Source organism: Rhinopithecus roxellana, chromosome 1, assembly GCF_007565055.1.
Source record: "Rhinopithecus roxellana isolate Shanxi Qingling chromosome 1, ASM756505v1, whole genome shotgun sequence".
Classification (NCBI taxonomy): domain Eukaryota; kingdom Metazoa; phylum Chordata; class Mammalia; order Primates; family Cercopithecidae; genus Rhinopithecus; species Rhinopithecus roxellana.
Window position 1 is genome coordinate 127902625 of NC_044549.1, and position 26082 is coordinate 127928706.

At 37.5% G+C, this 26082-nt stretch overlaps 1 protein-coding gene across 21 annotated transcripts in view; it reads left to right on the forward strand.

The window, feature by feature from the left end:
• Window positions 1-26082, forward strand: part of LRRFIP2 (LRR binding FLII interacting protein 2) — a 129042-nt gene that overhangs the window by 72196 nt on the left and 30764 nt on the right. For 7 of the 21 annotated variants that reach the window (XM_030930805.1, XM_030930801.1, XM_030930828.1 and 4 more), the window contains 10 exons: window positions 49-99; window positions 181-225; window positions 1065-1112; window positions 1619-1675; window positions 4917-4985; window positions 7755-7844; window positions 13955-13999; window positions 15627-15743; window positions 19411-19482; window positions 25567-25737. In XM_030930805.1, coding sequence (XP_030786665.1) covers window positions 49-99; window positions 181-225; window positions 1065-1112; window positions 1619-1675; window positions 4917-4985; window positions 7755-7844; window positions 13955-13999; window positions 15627-15743; window positions 19411-19482; window positions 25567-25737 — 765 coding nt within the window. The remainder of the gene's footprint in view (window positions 1-48; window positions 100-180; window positions 226-1064; window positions 1113-1618; window positions 1676-4916; window positions 4986-7754; window positions 7845-13954; window positions 14000-15626; window positions 15744-19410; window positions 19483-25566; window positions 25738-26082) is intronic. The other 14 variants (XM_030930831.1, XM_030930837.1, XM_030930843.1 and 11 more) reach the window with 8 other exon arrangements.

Here is a 26082-nt window from a genome sequence, read left to right on the forward strand (position 1 = left end):
TCATCTTTGTTTTTGTTTTTGCTTATTTATTTTGTTTTTGTCTCTTAGCAGTCTTCTTCCCTGTACAGTGACCCTCTGGCAACATATAAGAGTGACAGGGTTAGTACTTTCTGAGGAATTTTCTGCCTTCAGAGCTACCAGTTGCTTTTTTTCGGGTTTAATAATGCACTTTTTTCTTAGGCCTCTTCTACTGCAAATTCTGGTCTGCTGAGAAGTGCCAGTCTGGTTTGTATTTTCCTCTTCCAGTGTGTGCACTGCTGGTGGGGTCAATGTCATGGTGCTAACTCTATGGCTTGACAGCTTTTCTCCAAAATAGTTAAGGACACATGATTTTAATGTCATGTGTACTTCAGATTGTGCTGCCTGTGCTTAAAATATAAAACTTTAGGGTATTAAAAATGAGCATATTCCCTTCACAGAGGGCTGTTGGTAGCCCTTGCTTAGAATCAGTTTTTTCATAGAGAAGATAGATTTGCTTGAGTCCCACTACACTCACATACTTTTGTGAGATGGCTGCTTATGGAAAGGATATTGTTTTTCTTTGGGACAGTTATGATCTTGGCCTCTGATACTAGGATCTACTAAAGCAAGCTGACTAGAACAGTAAAAGCAATAGCTCTGTGTAATGTGTGAGCTGTGAATTTGTTGCTTTCAAGCTGTTTGTTGTGTTGTGGCCTGTTCTAGTGGACTGGGATCCTGAGGTTTTATAACTTAGTTTTATTGTTGTAGTGGGCAAAATACTCTTTGTACCTCAGTTTCCTTTCCTGCTCTGTTTCCTCTTTTGAGGAAGTCCATTTATACATGTTAATTCTCCCAGTTTCATAACATGATGGTGAAAGAAAATACTGTAACCAGGGGTAGTTTTTTAAAAAATGAAGTGTAAGGTTGATAGCAATTTATGCATATAAATGAGTATTACCCCCTTCAGGGTTTTCACTTTGGGAAGCTATATACTTATATTATTCTCCAAAACTTTTTTGGTACCGAATATTGTGAAAACATTAAGTCATTTTCAAAACAACCTTGATGCTAAATAGCTAAGTAATACTTCCTTTGTTCCTTAGGCATCATTGTACAATGGTGGATTATATAACCCTTATGGTTCTCGAACTGTAAGTCTAAGTAGGGGAAGGTGGTGAGGAGGAGGGAAATGTGGGTGGGCACAGTTTACTTTCAAAGAAAAAGTCAAAAATTAAAAAAAAAAAAAATACACAAAGGAAAAGTTATTTAATCTGATCTCTAATTACTCTCTAAGCTGTGATCAAGTCATTCAGCTAGCCATTTGTGACTCTCACCCAAGCCATGATAAAATGCCTGCTGGAAATCATGGCTTCAAGTATTAGGGAAATACATAGAACAACCACTTTTCTTGTTCATTAGTTCCTCCTGAAGAAGTTCAGAGCAGCACTTCTCAGGGCATCCCCTTCTTCTTCTCTCCCTCTAGCCAAGGGCTGGTAGATCTTGAGGATGGGGATGAGGTAGAGTTCTAGGCCACTGAATAATAGTTAACTTTATCTTGAGAACCAGGGGCAAGTTAGGTCCATGGTCCCTAATGTATTCTTATTAGAAAAATGAGGTGTTCATTGTTGTAAAACCTTTCTTCTTGAAAACTTTATAGCCATCTGAATGCAGTTATTACTCATCAAGAACAAGTTCAGCCCGAAGCAGTCCAGTGGTGAGCTGTCTAGTCTCTGCATGCTTTGTAGAAATTTTTGATTGTTGCATTAATCTGTACTCACTGTTTAGAATATTGAGGATATGGTGTGATTCACTTTGTTGTGTACGGATTAGGTGTTCCCTTAGTACATAAACTCAAGCACCAATTTGTCCTAATAATTGGTGATTTCTCTATAAATGTGACTTAGCATGTAATTTCTTAAACGAGTCTCTAACCAGTGCCATTATATTTTTTTAAGTTTTTATATTTAATTTTCATTTGTGTAGAACTTCTTGTCTTTCAGTGGTGATAATTCAGTGTATAGGTTGACTATCCTGTGTTTCTCCTTTCCATCTTTACATTCTGCACATTCAGCCATTTCACCGTGCTTGCCAGCACTTCTATCAGTGCAGTGAAAGGAGAAGAAATAAAACAAACTGATTAAAAAAAAATTATACAAAAGACAAAACTGGGACAATTATAATTACCTAATTTTTCTGGAGTATTTTTTAAAATTTGTAAAAATAATATTAGTTAAGGAAAATTCAAAGTAAAATTCCCCAGACCCCTCCTTCCCCATTTTCCTTCCCCAAATGTAATCTCTGTTCTTCAATAACCTTTCATAGATATTTTATGCATATATGAGTGCTCTTTATTTTGAGTGCAAATAGGTTCATATTACATACTGCTATTTGTTTAAAGTAGTTTTCTGTATCAGCACCTATAAATAAATTTCATTCTTTCTTTTTTTGATAAAAATTTTAAACAAGTAAGCTGTGTCCCTTAGTTTTTCTACTTCATGTCTCTTAGAGATAGTTTCATATTAGCACATTCTTTTTAATGGCAATATATTCCGTTACTGCGTAAGTATACATTTTAAAAGTCATTTCCTGGCCGAGCACGGTGGCTCACACCTATAATCCCAGCATTTTGGGAGGCCGAGGCGGGCAGAGCACCTGAGGTCGGGGGTTCAAGACCAGCCTGACCAACATGGTGAAACCCCACCTCTACTAAAAATACACAATTAGCCGGGCGTGGTGGCACATACCTGTAATCCCAGCTACTTGGGAGGCTGAGGCAGGAGAATCGCTTGAACCCCGGAGGCGGAGGCTGCGGTGAGCCAAGATCATGCCATTGCACTCCAGCCTGGGCAACAAGAGCAAAACTCCATCTCCGGTGAGCCAAGATCGTGCCATTGCACTCCAGCCTGGGCAACAAGAGCAAAACTCCATCTCAAAAAAAAATAAAAAAATAAAAAGTCATTTCTCTGTGATAGACATTAGATTGTCATATTTTTGCTACTATAGACACTTATACAATGACCATTCTTATCCAAGTATATTTTTGTATATTTACGTGGGTAAATCTGCAAGGTAAATTGTGAATCATGAAATGATGGGGTCAAAGAGGATATGCATTTAAATTATGATGTAAATTACCATGTTGTCTGCCAAAAGGACTGTACTGGTTTACATTCCCAATGGCAAATGATGACTTACGAGCTACCTTGTTATCCTTGATAATGTCAAAACTAGAGAAATAATTAAAGCAGTTTTTTAAAGGACATCAAAGGTTAATTTGTGAAGTGGAATAGGTGAGCTATATGGGTTTTCTTTTACATATGTGTTTGTCTCAGTTCTACCATTTCCAAGTGGCACTGCTTAAAAATGCCACTGCTGTATTTAACAAAAGTTACACAGGGATGTTTAAGAAGGTAAGAACTTTTTTCACATAAGAAGGAAGTTTACTTCTAACCTACCCTGTAATAAAATTTCACTTGGCAATTATTGGACCTGGTAGCATTTTTAGTTTCCTGAGTGTGGTGGTCACTTGCAAATAAAATTTGATTTTATACACATACACACATAATTTTTAAAAATTTAATACGTATATATTTTTCTTTAGAGACAGAGTCTCGCTCTGTCACCCAGTCTCTGAAGTGCAGTGGCACGATTTTGGCTTACTGCAGCCTCCACCTTCCAGGTTCAAGCAATTCTCCCACCTCAGCCTCCCAAGTTTCACCATGTTGGCCAGGCTGGTCTCAAACTTCGACCTCAGGTGGTCCACCCACCTCGGCCTCCCAAAGTGCTGGGATTACAGGCATGAGCCACCAGTGCCTGGCCTAATTATAATTTTTATTTAGAGAGGGTAGCTTTCTGTGGGGCCCTGCTAGATTCGAACTCTGGGGCTCAAGTAATCCTCCTGCCTCAGCCTCCTCAGTAGCTGGGACTGCAGGTATGTATTACTGTACGCAGCTTATATTTTCATTCACTTGTAGGATTTTATCCTTATAGGCTGGCTAGATCCTATTTCATTTGCAGGTTGGGGTCAGAATAACTATTTTAGTGATGCCAGAATGTTTTCTTAGTGATGTTAGAATGGAGATAAACTACACATACTGAAGATGAGTCTTTGGCTGGTAAAGCAAGAAGATGACAGAGCCATGTAGGGTGATGTTAGCAACATCTCCACTAGTTGCATAGTAATGAATAAAGGAAAATAAGAACCATCACTTTGTTGTCCCTGTTGTAGGAATTTCTGTCATTGACTTACATTGTTTCACTTTAAAATATTCTTTTATTTTCTCTCTCAAGCAAAAACATTAAGTATATTTATTGACCCCTGATAGGATTCCAAAGGGCCCAGAGGTTTAAAAGTATGAAATCCCTAGTTGGTTTCAGTTGGCTTACTTATGCACCTCCCCTTCTTTAATTTTTTGAGATGGAGTCTTGCTCTGTTACCCAGGCTGGAGTGCAGTGGCATAATCTCGGCTCACTGCAACCTTTGCCTTCTAGATTCCAGCGATTCTCCTGCCTCAGCCTCCCGAGTAGCTGGTATTACAGGCATCTGCCACCATGCCTGGCTAATTTTTGTATTTTTAGTAGAGACGGGGTTTCACCATGTTGGTCAGGTTTGTCTTGAACTCCTGACCTCAAGCAATCCACCCGCCTTGGCCTCCCAAAGTGCTGGGATTACAGGCGTGAGCCACCACACCTGGCTTTCTTTAATTTAACTTAAATAAAAGGTAAGGTTTTACTTTATTTGTGCTTTTTGGAAATCTCTCCTGATTTTTAATAGCAGTTTATTATGCCTTGTACCAGCTTTTCTATTAATATATAGGGTGCACAATAGATTATACCAATTATGCTGCTTATATCATTATTCGTATGCATCTCAAAATCTTCCTTAATGTGCTTATAATGAGGTAACACCATAGCAAAATTGCATCTTTGTCATTATCTGCATTTAATATCTATAGTTTACCAATGATGACACCGCAAGCATTGTGTCTTCTGGTCGTGCCAGTCGTGGACAAAGGGAGAGTGTGGTGAGCGTGATTTGCATGCAGATAAATAAGATGAGTTTTAAATAACAACAATGCATGCTCGTGTGAAATCTGTTGGAAAGTGAAATTTGCATTTGACAATAAGAGCATTTTCTTCAAATTTAGTTATATAAATAATTTGCCTTATAAAACCTGTTGAGAACACACATTCTCTGTGGGCTGTGCAAACTTTCATTAATAACTTGTCTTTTTACATCTCTTAGGAGTGAGTCATTATTTGAAAAGTTTTTACTTGTTATTCTTTGTTGCTGTTTTATGCACATACATGTGTGTGCAGTTCACCAAAGACAAATTTCTTCAGCAAAATTAATGTTTCCATATTGTATAAAACTCATAACTATGGATTACAAATCATGTTACCATTAATTGCTTTCTATATTGTTGTATTTACATTTAACCGATGTTTATCCATCTGTTAAGACCTGTAATCCAGGCACGGTGGCTCATGCTTTTAATCCCAGCTACTTGGGAGACTGAGGTGGGAGGATTGCTTGAGCCCAGGAGTTTGAGCCTGCAGTGAGCTATGACTGCATCACTGCACTCCAGCGTGGTTAGCAAAATGAGCCTCTGCCTCTCAAAAAAAAAAAAAAAAAGCTGGTGAATTTAAGAATTGCTGATGACAAAATTTAAAAATTCTAGTCTTAGACATTCAATTGGGTAATAATTGTAGAGGGAACAAATAGCTATGTTAGAATACAAATGATATAATTTCAGGTTATTCTTTAATGAAGCTGGAAATTTTACAGAAAACTGATGACATTTTAGTTATATTTAAGAAATTGGTGGCCGGGCGCGGTGGCTCAAGCCTGTAATCCCAGCACTTTGGGAGGCCGAGACGGGCGGATCACGAGGTCAGGAGTTCGAGACCATCCTGGCTAACACAGTGAAACCCCGTCTCTACTAAAAAATACAAAAAGCTAGCCGGGCGAGGTGGCTGGTGCCTGTAGCCCCAGCTACTCAGGAGGCTGAGGCAGGAGAATGGCGTAAACCCGGGAGGCGGAGCTTGCAGTGAGCTGAGATCCGGCCACTGCACTCCAGCCTGGGCGACAGAGTGAGACTCCGTCTCAAAAAAAAAAAAAAAAAAAAAAAGAAACTGGTTTGGAAAATACATTGTTGAGGATGGTATGTCAGCTTAGAGCTAGAATAAAGAGCATAAGAGGCTGTAATTCCTTAAAGAAAAATAGACCATTTAACATGAGTTACATTATGTGAAAGATTATAAACCCGAGTTTTCATAGAGAAGGGGAACATTAAATGTTGGAGAGATTTGTTACCAAAATTCATTTATTTAAAGCAGTTGTAGTTCCTTAGCAAACCAGCTAATGATCATGCTTACAACTGAAGGAGGAATATTTGCCACAATACCTAAAAACACCTTGGAACGCAGTGGAGTGGAAAGGGCAGGGACTCTAAATAATGATGCTTGGGCTTGCATCCACTTCTACTACCTATTAGTGTGTAAATGGCAGTGTCTTTATTTGTACATTGGGGATGTTAATACTACCTTTGTAGGTAAGCTTAATATATGGATTAAATGGAATACTATGTAGAAAATACCTATCAAAATTCTCAGATAGGTGCCAATAAATATTAGTATCTATAAATGCAAGTTATATTATTATTACTGTGAATAAAAATACCATTGCTTGATTGTATTGGTCCTTAGCAAAACTTCATACTTGTAAGCCTGTTTTATCTCTGTGGATGGGCTTCTGAATTCCCTTCCTTGAGAAATATTTTAAAGCAAGGCAAACAGTCAGCTGAAGTAAGGAATAGATGATGAATGAGGTAAAAAAAAAAAAAAAAAAAAAAATCACTTACTTTAAAATTAAATAAATGTTTGTGGAGTGCCTGTTACATTCAAAGCCCTGTGTTGAGTGCTAGGAATACTATTTTAAGCCAGTCAGACTGGATTTCTGACTTTATGCATAGAGTTTATATCCTAGTGAAAGAGATGGAAAATAAGCTAGTAAAGAAAGAAAAAGAAAGAAATGTCAGGGAGTGTGAAGAGAACAGGTAATGTGATAGGGAATATGGAGGGGCCAGTATGTATGTGGGTGACCCTTTGGATGGGGTGATTAGAGATGCTTCTTTGAGAAACTGACCATTGAGCTGAGACGTGAAATGTGAGGAGCCAGTTACTTGAAGAGCTGGGAGAGGAGCATTCTAGGCCAGTGCCAAGGCCTAAGGTGAGGGAGAACTGGTGTGTTTGGGGAACCAAAAAGAGGCCAGTATAGTTCATTTCCTTCTTTATTTTGTCCTACATTTCCTGGTCTTTGGGAATATAAAAAAGAGGGAACTGTGTAAACTGAGAAAAGGTGCAGTAAACACCCTGTGAATAATTCTGCATTCAGCATATATATTCTTAACAGAATTGATAGCTATAATGAATTATAAATTTTGAGAATTATAGTAGAGGTAGATACTAACCTTGAAATGCTTCTGTTCAGGGTGATGAATATCTTAAACATGAGAGATTTGCTGGTCCTCAGGGAGTAAATGTTCTCTGTAGCATAGGACTCTAGTTAAGATGAGTAAAAAAGCTGATTGTAGAGCTGTGATTTCATTTAGGAACCCCTTTATTTTTTTGAGTAGGTTAATTGCAGCAGTTGCCTTATTTTATTTCTTGATACTTTATCACACATCAAAATTTTAAAAAGACTTTCTCTAATTGGCCAATGTTCTTATTTTTTTTCTTTCTTTTTTTCTTAACTTTTAAAGCATCTCATTTTTTTTTTTTCTGACTGAAAGGTTTCTGCCGCTGATTATTTCAGTCGCTCCAATCGTAGGGGAAGTGTTGTCTCCGAGGTGGATGACATCAGTATCCCAGATTTGTCCAGCGTGAGTGTATTGCATGGGGTGGTTGGTTATGTTGTCCCAGGCTTGTGACTAACAGCTAATATGTTAGCTATTTTATAATAAAAGTGGGAACTTGATCTATTGTCTTAAGAAATATTTGTTTGGGCCGGGCACAGTGGCTCACGCTTGTAATTCCAGCACTTTGAGAGACCAAAGCAGGTAGATCACCTGAGGTCAGGAGTTCGAGACCAGCCTGACCAACGTGGTAAAACCCTATCTGTACTAAAAATACAAAAAAATTAGCTGTGTGTGGGGCTCACACCTGTAGTCCCAGCTACTCTGGAGGCTGAGGCAGGAGAATTGCTTGAACCCAGGAGGTGGAGGTTGCAGTGAGCCAAGACCACGCCACTGCACTGTATCCTGGCAACAGAGTGAGACTTCATCTCAAAAAAAAAAACAAAGAAAGAAAGAATTGTTTGAACATGTTAAAATCAAATACATTTGCTCTGTTTTGGAATGTATTTATTAATATGTCCCTTTTTAAAAAAACTTTTTCCCCCTCTGTGGAAAAATCTCCACATAGAACCCATCAGCATCTGCAACAATTATCAATATTTTGCCAATTTTGTTTCATTGATTTCTTCCCCCTTCCCTCCTTTTTTCCCTGAATTATTGTAAAGCAAATTCCACATCATGTCATTTCTCAATAAATAGTTCAATATGTATCTGTAACTGAATATGTTTTCAGATCTCTTATATCATTATCATCACTAATGAAATAAGTAATTCCTTAGTATCATCTAATACCTAACCCTTATTCAGACATTCCTTATTGGTTAAAAAAATTATTTTCCTTTTTGATTTTAGTGAATCTATAAAGTGATAGGTAGACTTAGAAAGTTGAATAATGAAATATACCACTTAGTAAAGTGTCACTAATTTGTACTAACCAGGAAGAATCTGAATATATTTTAAATATTTGGATTATGGCATTGTTCTGAAGAAGTGTGCCTATCCATTGCTTCCATATTCATCAGGAACTGAATTTAGGAAAGGTTGTCCTTCAGGCATTTGTCTTAATGAAGGAACTCCAGCCAACAACTTAGGATCTACCTGCGCATCTCAAAATAACAGCCTGATTATCTCTCTGATGCTTCTCCTCTTGCTGGCTTTGTGTTGTTTTGCCCATGGACCAAGGCTATACTGACTGTACTGATTGTCAAGCACTTTGGAGGGGGTGAGAGGTGGCATTTTTCTTTCTTTCTTTCTTCTTCTTTTTTTTTTTCTTGGTGACAGGATTGAGACCTGTTGCCCAGGCTGGAGTGCAGCAGCGCGATCACGGCTCTCTGCAGCTTCAAATTCCTGGGCTCAAGTGATCCTCCCGCCTCAACCTCCGAAGTAGCTGGGACTACAAGCGTGTGTCATCATGCCCAGCTAATTTTTATATTTTTTGTAGAGCCAGGGTTTTGCTGTCTTGCCTAGGCTGGTCTCGAATTCCTGACCTCAAGCAATCCACCTGCCTCAGCCTCCCAAAGTGTTGGGATTATAGGCGTGAGCCATCACTTCTGGCCAACATTTCTTTTTTTTTTGAGACAAAGTCTCACTCTGTCGCCTAGGCTGGCATGCAGTGGCACGATTTCGGCTCACTACAACCCCCACCCTCCGAGTTCAAGCGATTCTCCTGCCTCAGCCTCCCAAGTAGTTGGGATTACAGGCACCTGCCACTGCGCCTGGCTAATTTTTTGTATTTTTAGTAGAGATGGGATTTCACCATCTTGGCCAGGCTGGTCTTGAACTCCTAACCTCATGATCCACCCGCCTCAACCTCCCAAAATGCTGAGATTACATGCATGAGCCACTGCACCCAGCCAACATTTCTTAATAGAAACATTAGACAGTAGTTTTTAAATGAAGAAATAATTATTTATAATTAGCATTTCACTGATGGTATTTAAATAGCGATTTCTGAACTATTTTAATTCTAGAAGATAATTTTATGTGTGGTTCTTAAGCATTCCAGATCATTGGTTCTCAAATCTGGCTATACAACAGTATCATCTTGGTGTGGGTCTAATCAATAACTCTCTCTGCATACAAAGTTAGAAGACTGGTTTCCAAGTCATTCCCCTGAAATATTGCCCTTATTATTAAATTGGCTAGTAATCCCCTTTTTTCCCCTGTAAGTATGGACAATTAAACTTATTGTTTACATCTGTTCTCTTAAAAACTGAATTCTGTCAGCCTCTTAATTTATAATATCTGAATTAATAGTTATGTCTTCCTTACATTTATTTTGTGATGATTTACTGTAGTAATTACATATAAATGAAAATGCTGACAGTTTAAAAAATCTCCCCCTGCCCCTACTAGTTAACTATAACTCTTTAACATAAGGAAAAAGTTCTCTAGAGCAGGGATTTACAAATCTGGCTAACCCCTGTTATTTTATAGTCTGTAAGCCACTGGTTTATTTACATGTATGTGTGTATCCACACATACAGATGCACACATATGTATACATACATATACATACATATATGTATATATATATACATACATATATGTATAATATACATATGTATATATACACGTTTAAAGAGACAGGGTCTTGATCTGTCTCGCAGGCTGGAGTACAGTGGAGCCATCATAGCTCACTGCAGTCTCAAACTCTTGGGCTCAAGTGACCTTCCTGCCTCAGTCTCTCAAAGCGCTGGGATTACAGGCAATTTGTGTATTTTTAAATGGTTATATATAAGTACCTTATCCTTAGTTTTGCCTCCTGGCAAAGCATACAGTATTTTGGGGCCTCTCTCTGGAGCAAGTAACTTTCTCTAGTAGTATTTCTTTTAAAGAGTATGCTGTAGTCCAGCTCATCTTGTAGATGAATACAAAGGGGACTTCATGTTGGTAGACCTCCCTTCCCTCCCACTTTCAAAAAAAGATGACCTGGAAATATTTCAACATGAAATATGATTTTTAAATGCTGGCAACGAATTCAGAATTTTAAAAGACATTTTCTGATTACCTCATTGTGTACCAAATATGTTTGTAGGCTGATAGTTTATAACTTCTGAGCTAGGAGGTGCTGAGAAAGGGTGCCAGGTCATGATTCTGCAAGCCTATGTAATATTTTTGGTGGCTCTAGCCTCTAATTTTCTTCTGCATTGGCTTTGTTTCTGTTTTGTAAGTCAGGCTACAATAAAGCAAACAAATGTAAATGTGTTTTAATTAAAACTGAGATTTTGCTGATTGTTAATAATTAAACCCATTTCTAAATGGAATCCTTAGCCAGTTTTGCTTTAGGAAATTGTTAAAATTGATTGATGTCTTCCCTTCTGTGGTTGTGGAATCAGGTATTTTTTCAAACAATTTTTGAGTAGCTTTATCAAGTTAGTATATATATAAATTAGAAATTAACAAAGGATCAAGACCCAATGACTGTATTGAAGAAACTGCACTGTAAATATTTTATTAAACTACAGTTTTACACGTTAATATATTAAATATGATTAAATTTTATTCCGTTTAAAAAGCTTTTTTCTGGATCTGGCAGACTCTGGATCATCATTATGAACATTAGCTTGTTATTGCATTGCAGCCACGTAGAACTCTTGGCTGTTGGATCCTATTGGGCTTTTAGAATACCAAGTTTCCTAGGTTTTTGTCTAAATGGAAGACAGCACGCAATATAGTACAAGTCTCAGAAGTGAGAACTGACCAAGTTAGTGTAGCCAAAATAAGAGAACTGTGACATGGTTGCTTTGGGTAATTTTTGCTGGCTTGACAGTCTCTGAGGTTTGATGGGTGATCAGTTTGGGTTGTGACAGTTGGGATCTCTCAGAAGACAGTGAAAGCAGTAGAGTCATCATTGTGATGGATTAGTTCATGATGCATCCTCTAAAATGTAAGATTATTCTAGGGACAGTCTGTTAAAAACTGGGTGAGTTTGGAGGTCATTTTTGTGAGAAGTGGGTTTGAGGAAGGATTTCAAATAAGCTTAGAAGACTTTTAATTTTGAATGCTACGTGCTTTTCTCTTTAACACGTTAGCAGAAAAGAGTTGGAAAATACTCAGGAAAATAAGGCAGTTTATTCAAATATAATATTTCTTTCATCTTGAAGAATAATACATTAAATATTGGGCAATGCAGTATAGATGTGTAAAAGGATTATTCCTTTTTATGGCAATAATTGGCAGTATAGTATTTAAAAACAAATTTCAGGACAGGCATGGTGGCTCATGCATATAATCCCAGCACTTTGGGAGGCTGAGGCAGGCGGATCACTTGAGGTCAGGATTTTGAGACCAGCCTGGCCAACATGGTGAAACCCCATCTCTTCTAAAAATACAAAAAAAATTAGCCGGGCATGATGATGGGTGCCTGTCGTCCCAGTTACTTGGGAGGCTGAGGCAAGGAGAGTAGCTTGAACCTGGGACGCAGAGGTTGCAGTGAGCCAAGATTGCACCATTGCACTCCAGCCTGGGTGACAGAGTGAGACTCTGTCTCAAAAAAAAAAAAGAAAAAAAAAAAAAAAAAACATTTCAATCGCGGTCACTACCTGCTTTGAAACATTTATATGTTGTTTTAAAAATCAAAATGAACTAAAATTAGTTTTTCAGAGTTTTTACAGCATGAAGTAACAAAGAGTTAAATGTCTAAAAATAGTGTTTATATTACTGACATAATACTATAATCATAATGAAGAATATTTATAAACATAAGTGTGGGTAATAGAAAGAACACTAAAAACTTTCAAATATGTGGAAGTTAGGGTGAAGTCATCTGAGTAGAACCAGAAATGATATTTCATGTTTTAATAATTAACTGAGAAATGTTTTCAGATCTCTTCTCTAGATTGGGCCTAGAAGGTTTGTGTCAGAGTTGGTGTTATTTTCATTTAGTTACATCCCTATGTGCCTTTTTTCTCCTAGTCATAATTGAAATAGCATATATATTCAGGTAAACAATACGAACACTGAATTGAAAATTTACAAAACTAAGGGTTGGATTCAGCTCTGCAACCTTCAGCAAAATCTTTCACCTCTCAATGTCTTTTTCCTTAGCTGTAAAATTCAGGGTTTGGACTAGATTTTTAAGGTACCTCCCTTCTTGAAACACTGTCTGAAACAACCTTAAGGCCTCTCAGCAGAAGATAGGTTAACTTAATTATGGCCAGTTGAGATAACAGGCTACTATGAAGCTGTTTAAAATAAATGAGGGAAGTCTATTAGTATAGATGGGGTACGATTTATTCATTCATCCAACAAAGTTTGAGCCCTTCTGTGTGCCAGACACTATTCTTGATAGTAGGAATACAGAAAAGAACATACTGATATAGAGCTTACATTTTAGAAAGACAACAGACAATAAATAAATGGATAAATACCATAGTGTCAGGGAGTGCTAAATGCTATGAAGAAAGATGAAGTACTTTCTCAAATCTCTGAGACTTGGTAAGGGGAAAAAGAAGGTGTAGAACATGTATGGGACACTTACTATAATTTTTTAAAGACTTTGTGATTGGTTGCTATTAGAGAGTGGTGGTCAGGGTATGGCATGGTAGGGAGAGAGCCCTACTCATACCCGTTTGTGCTGTTTGATTTTTTTTTAGTCACATGTGCATGTATTACTGAAAAAACAAAAAATCCTTGATGTGGGGAAAAATATTTTGGTGACATATTTAACATGCTTTAATCCAATCTGAACTTTCTTGACTGAGCATACTAGTCTTTATCTATGTATCCTGTGTCCTAATAATGCTTAGAAATAAAGGTTTATCGCTTTTGGTTTTATCAGACTTTTCTTTTTGATATGTACAAGGTTTTTTTGTATTAACATTTGCAGTGCTAAAACTTTTTATATGTAGCCTTCTTTAATGTGTTTTAAATACCTTAAACAGAAAATTTACCCAAAAATTCTAAACTTTTGAGTAAACATAGATTGCTTACTCAGTATCTTCCTTAGGATAAAAATTAAAGTTGCTGACATTTTATCTTATGTTAAACTGGAATTTTTATTTCATTTTTAATTTGTTTATTTTTTAGGATTCAAACATCATTGAACTTGGAAAACTCAAGATCACTTTTTTCCTCCTAAAAAAAAATCAACTTGCTAAGCATCTTTCCTGATTTTTATCTTTGTTCTTTTCTAGTTGGATGAAAAATCTGACAAACAGTATGCTGAAAATTACACAAGAGTGAGTATGTAAATTCCTAAGGGAAATTCTCAAGGTCAATTAAACTTGCTATCTGTAACTTGTTCATTATTTATTTTACAACAATTGGTCTGATGTAGCCGCTTTTCCTCCCTTTATCTATTTCCTGTCCTTGACCCTCCAAAATTCCTTCGAAGTTAAATCATGTGAGGCCCTGGGAAGAGAAAAGGCACTGCATTTTATTTCCTTGAATGTCACCTCTTTAGCTTTTGGCCACTCATTTGATTTTCATTCCTCTGGAAATTGATCCTGAGAAGAAGCCAGTAAACACTGAAAATGAAGTTTCTTTAGGAATGGTGTTGGCAAACTCTGAGATGTTTTTTCCTTTTATATATAAATTGTTTCTTGAAGTAAAATAACTCCTTTCTAGAATTTGCTTTGTGTTAAAGTCTCTTCTGAAAGTATTTTTAGAAAGTCAGGGAGATGATTTATCAAGATTAATTTTATGCTATACCCAAGAAAAATTAGCTCTGTCCAGTAGAAATGTAATGCAAGCCACAAATGGAAACTTATATGTAAGTTTAAATTTTCTGGTAGCCACATTTTAAAAGTAAAAAAGCAGGTAAAATTAATTTAGGTAGTGCCTTTTATTTAATCCAGATATCCAAACTATTTCAACATATAATCAATATAAAATTACTAGACCAGACTAGGTAGCTCATGCCTGTAATCCCAACACTTTGGGAGGCCAAGGTGGGTGTATCACTTGGCCAGTCATGGTTTTGCATGCCTGTCGTCCCAGCTACTCCTCAGTCTGAGAGGCTAAGGCAGGAAAATTGCGTGAATCTGGGAGGTAGAGGTTGCAGTGAGCTGAGATCGTGCCACTGCACTCCAGCCTGGGCAACAGAGGGAGACTCCACCTCAAAATAAATAAATAAAAATAATAAATATAAAATTATTAATGAGATATATTTCATTCGTTTTTCTACACTATGCCTTCAGAATCTGGGATGTATCCTATACGCAACTCTCAATTTGGACTAACCTCATTTCAAGTGTTAGTAGCTGCATGTGGCTAATCGCAAGTATATTGGACAGCACAGATTCATGCAGTTTATTAATCAATAGCATAATCTCACGTTTAAATGAATTTTGGGAAGAACAGTCTACATTCATAGTGATATCCAGTGTTGCTGCTCTCCGCTGCAAATAGTATCTTCATCTTTATCAACTCAACACAGTATTAGAGAAAGAAGAGATTGATAAGCAGTTCAGAAATTAAAAAGGGGAAGTGCTGATTAGCGTATCAGTTATAAAATTCTAAAACTGCTTTAAGTTAATCTGATGTCCTCACTTCAGTACTGTTTACAGGATAGCAAAGATAAACTTAGAAAATAACCCTCATAAAAACTATTTTCTTTGTGGTTATGATGAATTATAGATTTTAATGAGGTATTTGTGTTCATGAAATTTTGCTTAGTATGCTTGGGCCCTTCTCTGGATACCTGGATACCTGCAAAGCCAATCTAAATTGACCATTGATTACACATGGTAATTTCTTCATCTGAAGCCCACATCTTCCCCCAACCACCCTGCCCTGTTTTTAGTTTTCACTGCAAACATATTTTTAAAGAAATGAGCCTTAAAAGGGTCATATTTCTCTTTCTAGCCTTCATCTCGAAATTCTGCCTCAGCAACAACCCCTCTAAGTGGAAACTCATCCAGACGAGGAAGTGGGGACACCAGCAGCTTAATAGATCCAGACACCTCATTAAGTGAATTGCGGGTAAACTGAAGTTTTTGGTTTTCTTTTTAAAAGCAGTTTTTTGACTTCTTGGTAATATACTGGAACTTTTAACCTTTAATGTGACTTAGTAGAAAGAAGGAATATGATTTCTTTATTAAAAAATAAGTACGGTACAAAAGTGTGACTCAGGTGTTTCAGAGCTTGAAAGGAAGGAGATGAGTTAATTCTCTTTTCTGTCCTCTTTCCTGAAAATTCGATGGTGTTGGAATTTCTGCTAATTTACAGATGCCAGAAAAAACCACTTTGTAATGTATGTAAAATTAATTCTCTCAGAAACAACTGGCCATGTTTTAAATGGAAAATATGTGTGTGTACAAAGAACTAGATTGTGGGAATTATTAGTCTTTTGAGCCTTGATGGTATTCAGCTGCTTGAACATAGTTATCTCTCAATTTTTCATAGTAATAGAAGTGTAATAATATTTGGGTAACAGAAATACCTGAGATAATGAAAAGCTAATTTGACTCATTAATTAAGTCTCCATCTTTATTAACCCCTTTACTTAGAAAAAGAGTACTTTAAAATATATATATTTTATTTGCTGAACCTGCTATTTGTGAAGCAAGGGGTAGTAAGAGAAATTGTATATTCGTTCATTCAAGATTTATTGAGCACTTGGCCTTGGAGATTTAAGAGGCAAAATACATTCTGGCCTTCAGGATTTCCCTGTTTCATAGGGAAGACAAACTGATACAAACCAATAAAACCAGGTGGTGTTATACAATAGTAGTAGCAAGAATGGGGCTGTTAAGGTAGTTCAAAAAAGCGTGATCTAAATTGGACCAGGAGAACAGATAACAAAAGGCTTTTCAGAAAAGACGAACTCTGAGCTAAGGTTTGAAGGAAAAATAAAAATTAACCAAGTAAAGAAATTGAAGGGGAAAGGCTTTCTCAAAGAGATGCATTCAGAGAACCCAGAAAACTACCTGTATAGCAAAGTTGCCAGAGGGTAGGATGAGAAGTGAAGAATAGTAGCATGTAAGAGAGAAGGCTGGAAAAGTAGTGGGGGGCCAAATCACAAAGCATCTTGTATGCTAGCCTGAAACGAATTCAGTTTTACCCTGACAACTATGGGATCTAACTAGGAGAGCAATACTATCTGCTTTACATTCTTAAAAAATAACTTGATCACAGTCAGAGGAAACATTGCAGGCCAGAAGAGCAATTACCCTGTGGTTCAACAATGAGGATGAGGTGAGCAAGTCAAAACTGCAAGGGGAGAAAATGTGATAAACTTGCTCTGGAGTGAATACAAGAGACTGGGAATTGGTTGGGCAATAGGTAGGGAGAGAGAAATTTAAGAAAAGGATTTTAGCTTTCTTTTGAAGGTGAGATCGATTATTATTTTCTTTGGTTGGGTTGAGCCAGTAGAGAGAAGATGAAGGTTGAGGAAGGAGAGGGGTAACTGACAGATCAAAGTGCCTGAGTGGGTGAGAGGAGAGTCCAGGACTCAGATGGATGAGCTTGCCTGGACTGGAGGTCCCCTCTTCACTGGAGGGGAGGTAGAGGACAGGTGGTGACTGAGATTGTAGGTAGGGGCTCATCTGAGTGCAGTAGTGTTTACAAGTAATTGACCACAAGCAGTTATAGATTTATTTGTTCCTTCTCCACCTTCATTGCTTCACTTGACTAGCCTTTAAAAAAAAATTCGTCACCCCTGTAATCCCAGGACTTTGGGAGGCTGAGGCAGACGCATCACGAGGTCAGGAGTTTGAGACCAGCCTGGCCAACATAGTGAAACCTTGTCTGTACTAAAAATACAAAAAATTAGCTGGGCATGGTGGTAGGCACCTGTAATCACAGTTACTTGGGAGGCTGAGGCAGGGGAATTGCTTGAACCCAGAAGCGGAGGTTGCAGTGAGCTGAGATCGCGCCATTGCACTCCAGCCTGGGCGACAGTGCGAGACTCTATCTCAAAAAAAAAAAAGAAAAAAACAGGCCGGGCGCGGTGGCTCAAGCCTGTAATCCCAGCACTTTGGGAGGCCGAGACGGGCGGATCACAAGGTCAGGAGATCGAGACCATCCTGGCTAACACGGTGAAACCCCGTCTCTACTAAAAAATACAAAAATCTAGCCGGGCGAGGTGGTGGGCGCCTGTAGTCCCAGCTACTCAGGAGGCTGAGGCAGGAGAATGGCGTAAACCCGGGAGGCGGAGCTTGCGGTGAGCTGAGATCCGGCCACTGCACTCCAGCCTGGGCGACAGAGCGAGACTCCGTCTCAAAAAAAAAAAAAAAAGAAAAAAAGAAAAAATTGTCGGTAGGGTTGGAAAAAGAGTCTGACTTATGAAAGTGGGTTAGGGGGTGAGGGGAGGATGGAGAGGCTTGCAACAGTGGCAGAGAAGGAGAGCACCTAGGCCAGCATGGCCATTGGTTTGAAGGTGTCAGTATTAATTGAACTCTTACCAGCTCTTACTGTGTACCAGACATAAGTGCCAGGTGGAAAGTTGAATAAGATAAACTCTTGCCATTAACTGCTGCATTCTAATGGGACAAAAGGATATGAGGACAAGGCCTTCCAGCCTTAGACTTAGCTTGCTTTTGTCAACAACTTGTTTTTTCTTCCTTGAGAGAATGACGTTCTTGAAGGAAGTGTTATTTTTGTATCCTAGCATCTGCCTCCTAATAGGTCCTTTGTAAATGTCTATTGAATGAATCAATGACTAACAGACAGTCAAACCTACTGGAGAGGCAATGAAGGAGGCAGGGAAAGTATAATACCAAAAATGTGTATAATCAGCTTTTAATAATTGATCCTGCTTGTAATTGCAGAATTGTATTTAGGGCCCTGTACAGTTATTTCAGACATAAATCGAGCACTCAGAATAGACCTTATATAACAAGGTCAGGCACAGGGAAACAATGTTTTCCGTTTAAAATTTGACCAGTTTCACTTTTCTTATAAGGATTATGGTAACATTTGGAGCAAGTGCTTTTCTCATCATTTAAATGGTATCCTCAAGATAGAATATCTCATTTGACATTCTGTTCAAAATGTTTAACTTCCTTCCCTTTACTTCCTTTCTCGCAAGTTAATTGTGGCCAGTAACCAAGTCATTGAAAGAAAACTTTGTTCATATTCATTTATTATATTTTTTAAAACCTTTTGCATGATTCATTAAAATTGGCTCCCTCTTATTAATTTACTGTATATTTTACTAGTTCTAGGTGAAGCATTATGCTAAAAAATTTTAAGTGATTTATAAAATATTAAGTTGTATGATTTTAAATGTTACTTGCTGTCTCTTATTTACTGTATATTTTACTAGTTCTAGGTGAAGCATTATGCTAAAAATTTTAAGTGATTTATAGAATATTAAAAGTTGTATGATTTTAAATATTATAATTTATATAGCTTTTTCCTCCATGTATAGCCCTGTCCCCATTTGCTATGCTGTTATTAACAGAATTTAATGCCAAGAAAATATTTAACATTAGATTGATTACTCTAGACCTTCCCCCAGTCCCACTATCCCCTGACCTATTTGCCCTTTTCAGTGGTTGGGAGTGGGAGTTATGTTTTTGTACTTTGATTGCTCTGCTTTTAGTCTGGAATTTACAAAAGTGAGTCACATTTCTTCTGAATCCTTTGTGATTTAAGATATGTTTGTGCATAGTTTTATGCAATGGTTCATTCCTATGTCCTGCAGGATATCTATGACCTTAAGGACCAGATACAGGATGTAGAAGGGAGATACATGCAGGGGCTTAAAGAACTAAAGGTATCAGGGCCCATTCTGCAGCCCAAGCATGCTCTGTATGCAGAAGTGTTGGCAATGGTGGCTTTGCAAGTTCTGTTAACCAACTGCACGTAGCTTTACTAACAGTGTTTGTCTTTCAAGCGTGTGCTTAACCTGCAGTGCATTGAAATGGTGAACTTTCAGTCTCTGCTTATGTTTAAATGTGTAGTACAGTTTTTAAATATTCAGCAGAAGATATCATTTACAGTTTTTTTTTCTCTTTTTTATTTTTTCTTATAGAGACAGGGTCTCACTATGTTGCCCAGGCTGGTCTCGAACTCTTGGGCTCAAGCCATCCTCCTGCCTTGGCCTCCTAAAGTGCTGGGATTACAGGCATGAGCTACCTCGCCCAGCCTCTTTTACAATTTTAAAACCTTGTAAAGTACATGCATATCCCTTGTGTCTTAGCCATACAAAATTAAATTGGTCAAATGCCTAAAAAAATACTAAGAATATTTTTATTGAGAATTGGACCTCAAAATTCTTCCACGCTAAATGAAAAAGTGTTGCATATTTCTGTTACCAAACTCAGTCAGTATTAAATGTGGGAGGAAGTAGCAACTGAGACACCATTATTATAAATATCCCCCCTGGAGGAGGGAACATGAAGACATGAGGCCTATATTTTCTTTTGGCTTGGATTTTTTTTAACCTATAGGTCAAAAAAGATGACACACATATAATGCCTTAAAGAATTTGGAGGTAAATGTAAATGGTCTTTATCTTTTCCCAGAAAGGATGACTAACATTTTTCAAAGTAAATGTGTGAGGCAGACAGTTTGGTTGTAAGTAGCATTGGTTATCATGCTCTTCTTTCCTAACATTTCATTCTGAAGTTCAAGCCTCGTGTTATGAAGAAACCAGAAGTTTATTTAAACACATGTATGTCCTGATGTGAAATCAAAATACACACTACAGGCCAGGCACGGTGGCTCACGCCTGTAATCCCAGCACTTTGGGAGGCCAAGGCAGGCAGATCACCTGAGGTCAGGAGTTCGAGACCAGCCTGGCCAACATGGCGAAACCCTGTCTGTACTAAAAATACAAAAAATTCACCAGGCATGGTGGCAGGCGCCTGTAATCCAAGCTACTTGGGAGGCTGAGGCAGAAGAATTGCTTGAACCTGGGAGGTGGAGGTTGCAGTGAGCTGAGATGGTGCCATTTCACTCCAGCCTGGGCAACAGAGCGAGACTCTGTCTCAAAACAAACAAAAAACAAAAAAGCAAAATACCCACTACACCTCTAAAAAAGCAAAAAGCAAGACATTTAGAAAGGTGACTCAGGATATATCCGAAGGACAAAGCATGGACTTCATGGGCAAGGGTTTTGTCATCTTCCCTGGCATGATTTGGAGTAGCCTCACTATCAGCCAAACTCTTCATGCAAGTGATATGGTCCATGAGAAACAGAGTAAGACTCAGGACCCAAAAAGGTGAGAAGTCTAATGGGAAGTGCCCATGAGGGAAGCCTGCAAGTTGCTGATAGGGCAACATGAGTTTGTCAGTAAATATCAGAAGTATTACAGAATTAGTTGATGTTCTCATTTAATCTTACTCCTTTAATCTTCAGGATTTAATCTCTCTTTTAAGGTTTTAGAGATACGACTTTTGGAAATATCTTGGATCAAACAAATCGGTACATTAAATAAATATGCTTATATTAAAGTCACATGTGTAACAATGTATCAGGAAAGCAATCGTGTGATTCAGGGACATTCTTATTGTCATTTTATTTTATTTAAAACTTTTTTCCTTTCATGTTAGATCTACCATTTATTGCATTCTTTGACGAATACAAAGGAACAGATTGGATTTGAGATTTGAACAGATGAGATCCCTTTTCCTAATTCATGCCAGAGTATAATTGAACTTGACTTCAGATTACATTTATCCTTGACACTTGAAGTGGGAAAAAACCCATAAAAATAAAGAAAAGATTGTCTGATTGGTGACCAAACATGGTGGGATGATGCATCCTATTGAAAAAAGATGTTGGCTCATTGCTTGTGACATTACTCTTACTATGTTTGCCTTTGGGATGTTCTCAACCACTCTCCCCTCCATCCTTTCATCGGGGAAGTTTATTATTACTAATACAGCATTTGCCCATGCTGTACTAGTATATAGTGTGCACTGTTACCCAGAAAATGCAGTAAAATATTAATTGTAAAATTTAACTGATCTATTTCTTAAAAGATTAATGATTTTGTAAGTCAAACGACTAAACCCATTAACCCATTTTAAAAACTATTAAAATTAATACCTTATTAAATTTAAGTACAGAGTTACAGCAGTAAATAACAATAGTAAATCTATATCTAGTGACTGAAAACTTTCCAAGATGTATTGAAAAAAGGCAAACTGTAGAACAAAATGTAGAGTATATAATTTGTATTAAAAATATATATGAAGTCAAGGGTGTATATATTTTATACTATAAACAAATAGGAAATGGCCTGAAAGATAATCTACCAAACCAAGAGCGCTTGTGCCTCTGGAGGGAGCATGGTCAAGGAAGACTTTTGCTTTATTGATATTGATAATTTTTCTGCTATTAGCCTCTCAGATGGATGAGAATTATTTTAAGTCTGCATTATAGTAAGATACATTTAGATATATTTAGAGCACTGTATAATTGACTTTGCTTATATTCTTTGTTTTGATTAAATTTGTTTCTAATCATAGTTTAAATCTTACCTGACAACTTACTTCTGGTTTATGAAGCATTATTAAAAGTGTGTGTGGCCGGAAACAGTGGCTTATACCTATGATCCAGTTTGGAGGCCAAAGTGGGTGGATCACTTGAGCCCAGGATCACTTCAACCCGGGCAACATGGTGAAACCTTGTCTCTACAAAAAATTAGCCAGGGGTGGTAGCACATGCCTGTGGTCCCAGTTACTCGGGAGGCTGACATGGGAGAATCACCTGAGTCTGGGGAGGTTGAAGCTGCAGTTAGCTGAGATTGTGCCACAGTGGTCCAGCCTGGGTGACAGAGTGAGACCCTGTCTCCAAAAAAAAAAAAAGAAGTGTGTATGTTTGCATTTTTATTTAGATGTAATTCACATTCCATAAAAATTTACCCATTTAAAATATATAATTCACTAGTTTTTAGCATACTCACAGAGTTGTGCAACTAGCACCACAACCCATCTTTAGAACATTTTCATCACCCAGAAAAGAAACCCCAATCACTTACTTTCTGTCTCTGTAGATTTGCCTATTCTGGAGATTTATTACAAATGGAATCATACAATATGTGGTCTTTTGTGATTGGCCTTCATTTAGCATAATATCTTCAATATTCACCCATGTCGTATTATCTGTCAGTCTTTTTTTAATGGCTGGATAGTATTCCACTGTATGGATTTGCTACATTTTGTTAATCCATTTGTCAGTTGATAGGCATTGGGTTGTTCATACTTTTCTGACTATTATGAATAATGCTGCTGTGAACATTTGTGTACAAGTTTTTGTGTAGACATATCTTTTCAGTTCTCATTGGTAGATTGCTAGGAATAGAATTGGTGGGTCATATGGTAACAGTATATTTAACATTTTGAGGAATTGTCAAACTGTTTTCCAAAGTAGCTGCACCATTTTATGTTCCTACCAGCAATGTATGGGAGATCTGATTCCTCCACATCCTTACTAACACTTGTCTTCTGTATTTTTGATTATAGATTATAGCCATCCTAGTGAATGTGAAGTGGTACCTTATTTTGGTTTTGATATGCATTTTCCTAATCACTAATGATGTTGAGCATGTTTTCCTGTGCTTATTTGCCATTTGCATATCCTCTTTGGAGAAATATCCAGGTCCTTGCCCATTTTTAAATTGATTTGTGTGTCCTTTATTGTTGAGTTGTAAGAGTTGTTTATGTATTATTCTGCATATAAGTCCCTTATCAGATATAAGATTTATAAATATTTTCTCCCATTCTGTGGGTTATCTTTTTACTTTCTTGATCATATCATTTGCAGCATAAAAGTTTTACATTTGGGCCAGGCACGGTAGCTCACACCTGTAATACCAGCATTTTGGGAGGTCGAGGTGGGCAGATCATGAGTTCAGGAGTTTGAGACCAGTCTGGCCAACATAGTGAAACATGTCTACTAAAAAATACAAAAAATTAGCTGGGTGTGGTGGTGTGCGCCTGTAATTCCAGCTATGCAGGAGGCTCCCACAGAATTACATAAACCCGGGAGGTGGAGGTTGCAGTGAGCCGAGATCGTGCGATTGCACTCCAGCCAGGGCAACAGTGTGAGACTCCATCTCAAAAAAACACACAAAAAAAAGAAAAAAGTTTTATATTTGGGTGAAGTCTTTTTTTGGTTTATAATGCTTTTTGTTTGTTTGTTTGTTTTTGAAACAGGGTCTCACTCTGTTACCCAGGCTGGGGTGCAGTGGCATGATCTTGGCTCACTGCAACCTCTACTTCCTGGGTTCAAGCGATTCTCCTGCCTCAACCTCCCGAGTAGCTGGGATTACAGGCACCCACCACCATGCCCAGCTAATTTTTGTATTTTTAGTAGAGATAGGGTTTCACCATGTTGGTCAAGCTGGTCTTGAACTCCTGACCTCAAGTGATCTGCCTGCCTCAGCCTCCCAAAGTATTGGGATTACAGGCGTGAGGTACCACAGTGCAGCTAGTTTATAGTGCTTTTGGTATATCTAAAAAACCATTGCCTATTCCAAGGTCATGAAGATTTATCCATATTTTCTTTGAAGCGTTTTATTGTTTTAGCTCTTACAGTTTAGATCTGTGGCTCTTGGTGAGTTAATTTTTGTGTATGGTGTGAGGTAGGAGTCCAACTTCATTCTTTTGTTTGTGGGTATCCACTTGTCCCAATACCATTTATTCTTTTCCCATTGAGTTACATGGATCCCTTTGTCCAGATTAACTGATTGTAAGTTCTGGGCTCTTAGTTCCATTTCATTGATAAACATTTGCACTAGTATTTTTAAAATTTATTTCCATAAATGATTACTTTTCCTGTGTGAAACATTTTTTTTTAACTTTAAAAAAAGTCACTAGGCAGTAGTATTACCAAAGTAGATACGGTTACAAAAAAACATGTGAGCTATTTTAGGCAGAAAATTTTGAGATATGTAACATTTCAGGCATTTTGTGGTACCTTTTCTTTTTTTTACATCAAAACTGTGGCATTAGATCAAACTCTTTATTTTGTTTTATTTTATTGATTGGTAGAGATAGGGTCTCACTGTCACCCAGGCTGGAGTGCAGTGGCACGATCTCTGCTTACTGCAGCCCTGACCTCCTGGGCTCAATCAGTCTTCCCACCTAGCATCCCAAGTAGCTGGGGCTACAGGTGTGCGCCACCCTGTCTGGCTAATTTTTGTATTTTTTTTTGTAGAGACAGGGTTTTGTCATGTGGCCCAGGCTTGTCTGGAGCTCCTGGGCTCAAGCAGTCTACCCACCTTGACCTCCCAAAGTGCTGGGATTACAGAGATGAGCCACTGTGCCTGGCCAAGCTCTTTTTTTAATATTAATTTTTGTATTGCTTATTTAAACATGACTGAAATTTGGATAATTGCTAGAAAAAAATATTTACCTTTACATTGGCATTTTTATGCAGAACAGGAAAGTACTAAAAACAACTGTCTAGAAAGTGGCAAAATTCAAATGAGTATGAAGTTCACTTATGTAAAGAGAGGCTGTATTTTGTGGTATCACTGCATTCTGAACACCAGTCTGTTATTAAAATTATAAGAGTAAAATTTCTGAAAATATTGACGATTCTTCATTTTATGACTCTTACAGATATATGTTGTTTGCACTCCTTTTCTTCTTTCAGAGGCTATGCTGCTGCTTAATTTTGTTTTCTTGGGGAACAGCACATACTGTTCTTATAAAGGCATTATTGGCTTATTATTGTCTTCCTGTTTCATGTGCATGTTACTAAACAAGGAGTTCCCCAAACCACTTGTATTTTATGAAAATGCATCTTTATGTATTTGTGGCAATGCTATAATTTCTTGTTATATTGCATATATTCAATTAACATATTTTAGATATCAGACTGATGACTTCAACTCTCATTTAGGAATCTTTGTCTGAAGTGGAAGAAAAATACAAGAAAGCCATGGTTTCCAATGCACAGTTAGACAATGAGAAGAACAATTTGATCTACCAAGTAGACACACTCAAGGATGTTATTGAAGAGCAGGAGGAACAGATGGCAGAATTTTATAGAGAAAATGAAGAAAAATCAAAGGTAATGCTTATCTTGTATTTTCTCTTAGGGCAGAAAATAAAAGCCTGCCACTTATAAAGTGATGGAAGATTGCAGCATACTTACTTAGGAATGATGTTTCAGTCAAAATTGAATGGCCCAAGGAAATTGACAGAACACCATGAGATATCAGGCCCTGAAGTAATTTTTTTATTTTAAAAAAATATTTTCTTAAGGAAAAGCTTATGTCTTCTGTTAAGTTTCTGAAAATAGAATACAACTCAAGTTTTATCTTCATTTTCTGTCTCTTAATTGGGACTGTAATTACAGTGTGTTACTTATTTCTTCCGGTTACAAGTGACTGGAACTCCCCGCAAAGCTCCAAAG